General features: G+C 51.5%; 1 protein-coding gene across 1 annotated transcript; it reads right to left on the bottom strand.

Annotated features, from left to right (window-relative positions):
• Window positions 1–988: 988 nt before the first annotated feature.
• On the bottom strand, window positions 989–7,192 carry ARCN1 (archain 1; the record flags this gene model as incomplete). The annotated part of the gene is made up of 9 exons (XM_009708949.1): window positions 989–1,125; window positions 1,710–1,914; window positions 2,079–2,187; window positions 2,509–2,656; window positions 3,986–4,151; window positions 4,876–5,037; window positions 5,605–5,810; window positions 6,054–6,233; window positions 6,911–7,192. Coding segments are annotated over 9 exons (1,548 nt in total), but the record flags the coding sequence as incomplete, so codon positions are not given.
• Between the last annotated feature and the right edge of the window lie 1,243 nt (window positions 7,193–8,435).

Below are 8,435 nucleotides of genomic sequence, written 5' to 3'. Positions count from 1 at the left end.
GCCGCCCGCCACACCGGGGTGCTGCTCAGACTCAGATCAGCCCCCACATTTTCTGGAGATCAGCCTTTCCTTCTCTTCCATCTGCAAGCGCTGAGCAAGAACACGAGTTTGGGACAGGTCCTGACACACAGGCGCAGTAATCCAGTCTCTGGGGCTCCTCGCAAAACCTTCAACCTCCCAAGACACCCAAAGGGCCCCAGGAAAGACACACAGCTGGTTCTAACCTAATTAAACTGCCTCCAAAGCCCGGCCCAAGCGCAGCTGCAGCAGACAGTGAGCCTGTGCACGGGACAGCCCTTTCTGGGAGCTCTCCTCCCCGCAGCAGCAACCAGAGCACCCAGAGCTGCAGCCTGCGCTACCTCGCAGCCCTCTCCGAGCCAGAGCGGCAAGCCCCGGCCGGCATAGGGCCAGGGCTGCGCAGCAGGGCCGGAGAGACAGCAGTAACCGCGCAGGGCAAAGGGACCGAAGCCCCAAGTCCCTCTTCCCCACCCCACGCCCCTGCCACGACCCCACCGCCTTTGAAACCGAGGTCAACTTGCTCTGCTGCTACCAAACAGAAGGGTCCAGAGAAGCAAGGCGCCGCCACGCGCGTTCTCTTAATGCCTGCTGTCACCAACAGAAATGAGAGTTGAAGGCCGAGGAGAAATTAAAATGGCAGCACCAACAATGGAACGGCGTGTGACGCTTCAGAAAGGAAGAGAACGATGTCTGGTAGGCTCCGGGACTAAGCTCCGGTTATCTTCAGGGGAGAAAGGGACGTGTCAAAGCCAGGTTCTCTGCGGAGATCTTGCTCTTCTGCCGGTTGGCAAAAATGTGCCAAAGAAATTTGTAGTCTTTCCCCCCACGAGCATGTCGATTCTCTGCCAAAAATGTCTGTGACCCAGGAACGCTGCAGATGGCAGACAGAGCCATGCGTCTTAGCAGAGAGGGGGCTGCGGCATTCCCAACATTCAGAAAAAACTTCGGCCCCTTTTTTTTTTTTTTTTTTTAATTTAAAAATTTCTTCCTTTGCGATTCCCCACGGCTGCGCTGGCATTACAGGATTTCGTACTTGTCCACCAGGAAGGTGGTTTCAGTAGAAAACCTTACAGGGCTGTTCCCGTCTACCTGGGTCACTTTGGTAACCTGCGGAGACAACAGGCAGCGTTAGCTCAGCATCGAATGCCGCTCCCCGCTGCAGCTATGCAGCGCTTTCTGATGCCGGGATGGTCACGAGGACAGAATCAACTCGGCGCTTCCGAACCGCATGTCAGCCCTGAAAGAGAGATCTTTGTTCTCAGGAAACCTGACAACAGGGGAACGGTTTTCTGCGGTGATTGCGCCTCTGCCGCAAGCAGCCTGCGAGGAGTTAAGCTAGCTACAGTTCGGTGGGGACAGGCGGACAGTCATATGCTGAGAAGTGTTTTGGCTCGGAAGGCCGATGGATTCTCTAACAAAGTCTAAGGGGAATTAACAATTACTCAGAGGCACCAAGGTGCAACCAAAACTGCAGGCAAGCTCTGGGAAGCTGAAGTCGCCAGTGCTGTCCGCCTGCGCTCCCGAACCCAGCTAACACAGAGGCAACCCGATGCCGATGTCTGAGCCTTCGCCAAGCGGGACAGCAGGGCCCGCGGGCCACAGCATGGCCGCTTTTAGCCGGCGGCTGGCCGAGGCAGCTTGGAAGAGGTGAGAGTGACATCACGCCTGCAGAGCGCCGGCAGCAACCCTACCTGTATGTTGCAATAGTTCTTTTTGGAGACGAAGGAGACGTGCACTGGGAAGAAGTCATTTGGCTGCCCTGATATGCTGAACTCCAGGCTGCCGCTCTTGTTTTTGGCATCTATCACTGGCAGGCACCACTCAAGGAGATTTCTCCGGCTGTCGTGGCGATACTCACCATCAATCTCCCCAATCACGGGGGCGCCGACACCAGACCTAGAGCAGGCAACGAGAAGCCACAATAGCTTACCTGCACAGAGCTCAGAAAACGCTTGTCACGGCCGTCGGCTTGGCCGGACCTGCAAACCAGAGCAGGGAAGGAACTGACGGGATCCAGGATGGCGCTCATCAGCGCTGCCTGGAGGAGGAGCGTTCCTTACGGCAAGGGGATGGTGATGATCACGTCGTTCAGCTCTAGGTTTTCCTCTTGCAACTCGTACTCAATGTTAACGTCGCAACCGTTCCCGCTTTCTGACGGCCAGCAGTTAACTGAGGGCACAGAAAGAGCATGCTGAACCCTGCAGGCTTTCTCCGTGGAACAGGCTTTCAAAAGATGCCGCGCTTCAAAAAGCACAGCAAAGTCACCCCTGAGAAATTCTGACTTTAAGAAAAGTTTTTTGTTCTCTTTAGCAGCGTTACAGCAAACTCACACCACCGAGAACAGGTACTATCCAACGGAAGACACACAATGTCTCCCAACGTGCCACGCTCCAGGCAGCCCTGCTGCCCCAAGGCAGGCTACAAGCCGGCAGCCCGTGGACGACCATCAGCCTCTTCCGCCTGAGCCCCCCGACGCACGCTCGCACTCACTTGTCAATGGAATGAAGGACTCCTCTGTGGTCTGCAACCTCCACTTCAGCACACCCACGTCACTGTTAATAGGGAATGACTTCTCGGGGTTCTTCAAACCAATCTGCGATTCTGTAGTGAAGAGCTTCTTGTCCACGTTTGGGTGAGTCTGAAAGGGGAACACATGCCCAGGCTGTAACTCTAAGCCTCAGGAGAGAACCGCGTGTAGCTAACGCAGGTTCTAATAAAACAGGTCTACGCACCCCAGAGTATTTTCCACAACCAAATAACACATTGGTTTTGCTCCTGGCTCAGAAGCCCAACATCTGCTTATCAACCTGCCACTTCCTTCCAGAAAATACTGATCCACTAAGAAGAATCCACACCACTGCCATTTTTACATATCACTGCACCACAGGCTCCAGCAATGCACGTCCCAGGCCGATACCCACTGAACAACTCGAACAACTCTTAAAATCTCACAGACCATCCTGAAGACCCACAGTGGACATTTCCCTCGGAAGAAAAAAGCAACCTAATGCTGCTGGGAAGAACACCCTAAAACCACAAAAATACTACTTCCCTCAGCGACCTTCACACATATGTACATCAACAGCCAAAGTCAATTTAAATATTCCCTCTTCACAACAGTAAGCGTAAGCAGCTTTTTAGAAGCAGAGGATTTTTGCCAGTCAACGTTCAAGTTACGCTAGAAAGACACAAGTCAGCACTGGGGTTGATCTCCTCCTCCTCCTCCTGAAGCAGCACACGTGGGAGCACCATCAGGAACTCTCGCCCATGAGATGCGCCGATAAGGAACCTGCTACTGTATAAGCAGATCTGCAGCCATCTATGTGTAGACAAGCTCTGGGCGAGGAGGAAGAGGGAGCAAAAGAGTGCATCAAGGCAGCACAACCTCCAGGGATCAGTAAGGTCACACAAACAGGGAGGGAGAAAGGCGAGGACGCATCTCTTGAATTTTCTGAGCTGCTGTCGCTGACTGCGATCAAGGGGTCCAGCAATCATCTCGGATACAGCAGTGACAGGACACAAGTGACTCCAAGAAGAAACAGCCTTCTAGGTAATAAATCAATCCCGCACTGGCACAGTAAGTTTATTCTAACACTCCCGCTCCACAACTAAAGCTTGTGTCGTGTAAACAAGCACTGAGCAACACACCAGCCTGCCGCAAAGTCCAAGCAAGATCAGACACCACGCCGGTGTGCGTTACTGCGCAGATAAGGCTCCAAGATAACTGCACGAGACTTCAATCTTTTCAGAGATTCAGTGTAAGTGACCTTCAATCTCTGCAGCATGAGCTGGCCCTGCATTTATGCTGCGGTAACGTCTGCCGTGCCTACTCCCGTTTTCAAGGCATTTGCTGAGAAGGCTTGGACAAGAACACAGAGGACAGTAACATGCTCGAGGATTTCCAATATTTTGCCCCAGAGAGCAGCTAAAGCATGTTCAACAGCAGGGGACACCAAACAGGCTTTACCTGTAGCTGCACTCCCCTCTTGTCTTCATTTTCTACATGCAGGCGAATCCGTGCAAACTTTTCATCGGCAATGTGCAGCATGATCATGCCGTGCAGCTCCATGTTCTGCAACCCTCCATCACGGCCACAAGTCAAGGAAATTTTCTCCTCTATTTTCATGTGCACGCTAGACAGACAGGAAAAAAGCAGGTATCTCAAGACCTACACTTGGCATCTAATAGGCAAGATGAGAGACTAGTGCTCAGCATGGACAGGCTACATGTAACAAGCAGGTGCTCCCAAGAGCGTGGTGGCCCCAAACGAAATAGCACGGATGGCATGGCGGATGCTAACGCTGCTCCGATAGGTTAAGCCAGGGGCAGGCGGCTCCACAGGCAGGAGTCTGCAACGGATGGAAGCCCAGACAAACAGCAACAACACAGCATCTCCACGTGTTGTTTGCGCAAAACCCCTCTGCCGTACAGCAGCACGGCTCATGGCACTAGGAGGTTCTGAATCGCTACACGTAAAACGAAGCGTGAATGCTTCATGAACGTGTCCTAAGCCACAGTAAGGCAGGAACTCTTTGTCTCTGGGGAACAGGAGAAACAGCAGCTATTTTAAGGGAAAAAGGCATAGGAAAATTCCCAACCTCAGCTAAACAACGGATGTACGTCCCGTTTCAGTTAGGACGATTCCTAATTAAACTAGCTATCGGTTTGTTCGCTTCTGTGCTTTCCAAGATTTTGCCACCTTTTAAAATTAACAGGCCGAACGAGCACACAGAACCCGAATGGCAGGAAAAAGCCTGTTCCCAAAACAAAAAAGGAAGCTAGCTCACGAAGCAACACATGCATCGCAGAGAAAGAGAGATACGAGGAGACTGCTTTCAAAGCAAGGGCAATACTTACCTCTCTGTGTTAACGGGAGGAGCGAGAACTTTGGCTGCTTCCATAGAGCGCTTGCCTACAGAAGTCATGATGTTTTCTCCTTCTGATTTCAGCTTGTCCACAAAGTTGTCCACCTCCTTCCCCTTAGCACCAAGTTTCAAGGCTTTACTGGGACCCGAAGGCCTAAACCAGAGTTGCAAGAATCTCCATGTCAGCTCATGGCAACAGATTCCCCCATCCTCAATTATCTTCAAGTGTTGTAACTCGACTATAGCAATAATACAGCATTCATCCCTGCAGCCCTTTTCAGGGGGAGAAACTGATGATCTCGCGTGTAGGGTGTCAAGTAATAATTTAGATCTGGATTCTGTTCCGTGTATTACCAGCAGCTGGGTCCTCTTTTTCTCACACAAAACGAAAAGGCCATTGCTCATCAGAGGCTCCAGAGAGACTGTGGGACGCTACTGTGGTACAGGGCACAAGTGCTCCTCAAGAATAAAAGGTGGGGGATCTCAAGAATCCGCAACACATACTGGCCTACAAGCAGTTACGTTAAAGGCTTAGGGTCAACACAGGCGGATGGGCAAAGCTAAGGGGAGGCTTTACAAAGGTGTGATGATCTCTGCCTCTGCAGTAATGGAACAGGAAGGTGATACAGACAAAAGAACCATGTTAGAGAGCCTTCGTTTGGGCACGTGGTTTCAACCACTGCTGGCTCCAAGGAACATTTGCTACCTACTGTAGACCCACCTGGCAGGCGCTGGTGCCACTTTGGGCTTCTCCGTTTCAATGATGGTCTCTGTGATCATTGCCGCTGTTGTGCCCCCAGACACGGCCGAGCTACCAAAGCCACCAAAACCAGGGGCTTTTTTGCCCTGTCTCTCCGCATCCCTCCTGGCCTGCTGCAATTCCTTCGCTTTACGGCGCATCTCAGCTTTTGCTTCACGTTCCTGAGTCTGCAGCAAAAGACAAGAGGCTGACAGAGCTTTGCAATCTCAATCTTATTCTGCACAGGAATTAAGCGCATTTGCTCATAAACCCTTTGCAAGGAAAAAGGAAACAAGAGACGGACCTTCAGTTTACAGAAAAACTAAGTAATTTTATGACCCCTATCAAAGTGGAGTAACATCTTTGTATCAAAAAGGCAGCGCTTCCCAGACAGGGTACCTCGTACCGGGCTTACAGTTACTCCTGCTCACCTCGCGGACAGCCCGGAACACCTTTTCTTCATGGGAGTCCATCTCAGTGAAGGTCCGAATTTGTGCCAAGTTTACGTTCTCACGGTAGCCCAGGGCAACAATCTCATCAAAGGCAAAAATCAGGTCGAAGCAGTGTTCAGAGATCTCGTTCTCCTCCAGAGCCCGGCAATATTCAGGGATCTAGTTAGGGGAACGCATTTCAAAGGAGTATCTGCGACAATACCGTGCAAATGTTTTCTTTCTACTATCCCCAGACTTTGCAGCTACGCTAGACCCTCCACGAGACCAGTGCTCCACTAAGCACCTTTTCGTAACTGCACATTGTTGATAAACAACAAGATGAAGTTTTGTTGTTATTAGTTTTTCCACACTAAAATACTTGGTACGACCTGTTACCTTAATTGTAACGCTAACTGGGAGGAACCTAAACACACGCTGAGGCCAGCGCGTTTCCTGAACGTCCTCTGCTTGCGTCAAGACAGCTGCACAAACTCACTGCTCAGAAACGCATTTAAAGTAGCGCTGCAATTCTAACAATCACATATTGTAACGTCACCTTATTTTTAGAAGGAATAAGGGCATCATCTTAAGAATACAGAGAATACTTAATGCTAAATTTACAACATTGTCCCCTTGGTCTCACCCGTGGAAACTTAACCAAGGATTTTTTACACGTAGTTGAAAAACACGACTGCAACTTCAAAGCTTACTTCCAGGTCGGGAAGAGGCTCTGGAAAACCAAGCTGCAAGGCGGAGGCAGACAGCGCTTCAACGCCAGCTCACCAACAGGTTCCCCCGTAACGACACAGCTTCGGGCTACACACCTGTGAATTCTGCATCAGGTGATAGAATCTTACCACTCTAGAGAAGAGTCGGAGTGTTTCTAGGTCTTCCAGGATGTTGCTGTTCTTTGTGGTGATCAGCACCATGTAGAGCTTCTCCATCGGCTGATAGACGTACCGTACGCTCTCCGTTTCCACAAAAGTGTGCTGCTTCCCTGTGTTCATCAGCTTCGGGAAAGCCGCCAGCAGCCCCTCAATGCGGGTCCGAGTCATCTCCACGAACTGCCGGGAGACGATGGCCTTCCCTGCCTTTGTGCAGACAGCTGCTGCCAACAGCACCTGCAGAGAAGGCAAGCACTGGTTAGCCAGGCCTCCCACACCGCCCAGCCTCAGCAAGCCCGGCGCGGCACGACTCGCTCAAAGAAAGGATCACTTCCAACTACGTTTCTCCTTCACGTGTACGGCGCAGTCAGCTGATTTTCCTTAAACGCAGTTTTAAGTCTTTTTCTGTGACCAGCACCAGGAACCGAACTACACTGAGAGCAAAGTCACCTCTGCTTTTCTCTCTCTCTGGTCCGCCTTCTGCTCCCATGTTATCCTGAACAAGAGTTCTCAGTGCTCCCGTCGGGCAGACACAGCGAATCAGCCCGCTCCTACACATGCGGAGGTGTAACGAACCAACCCCCCCAAAATGCTTTAGGGGAGGCTCTAGGTTCTTGAGTTTTCTGTCAGGCTGGCCCCGGCTCACAACTAAATACAGGGATGTTGTAAAACGTGGTATTTGTTCCCAGTGCCACATTTACAGTAAAGCCAGGTTAATAAAATACTGGCAGCTATATTAACCACAGCCCGTGGATGACTCTCCTGGGCATTTCAGAAATGTTATCACACCAACAATAAAAAGGTAGCGAGGCAATTGCCAGCCTACATTTTCTCATTCTCTCAGAGACTTCCTCCTCACATTTCTCTCTCACAGACCAGCTTCTTAATTAACTTTGTCAGGATAAGGCCGTTTCTGCACTTACGATCTTTTAAATCCCCAGCCGCTGTTATTAACAGGCAAGTACGAGAAACTCTCAAACACTGACCCACTTCAAGTCCCACCTCGGCCCCAGGTGGACAGCACTCTCTGTGTGCGCCTTGATAAGACTGCCAGGTTCTTTCTGGACTGCCCTGGGGCCCGGTGGCTTGACAACTGGGGGACAAACATATCCTGAGGTACTTACAGGTCAGAAATAGACTTCCCTTCTGTAAGTACTCCCCAAAAGTTCTCAGACCACGGTGCGAGAGAACCGGACGGCACCAAGGATCCCCACCGCACTGCGAGCACATAGCTCTACTCTTTTAAGGGAGCACTGTGTCAGCTTTTCCTGACCGAGACGGCCGTCAGGCGACGTTGTGGATGGGCAACAAGGCGCAGAACTAGCTCCGAGGGAGAAAAAGCTCACAGCGTTACACCCTGCTCCAGCACAGGGGCAGCCGGCCATCGCCCGCACCTGGCCGCACCCAGCACTCGAGGGCACAGCCCCAACACCCCAAACGACCTTTAAAACAAGCGTAAGGCCGCGCACCTAAGGCTGCGGCCACCCCCTCCTCCACT

This window comes from Cariama cristata, unplaced genomic scaffold, assembly GCF_000690535.1.
Source record: "Cariama cristata isolate BGI_N322 unplaced genomic scaffold, ASM69053v1 scaffold13621, whole genome shotgun sequence".
Taxonomy (NCBI): Eukaryota; Metazoa; Chordata; class Aves; order Cariamiformes; family Cariamidae; genus Cariama; species Cariama cristata.
This window is presented reverse-complemented; position numbering and strand designations above follow the sequence as displayed.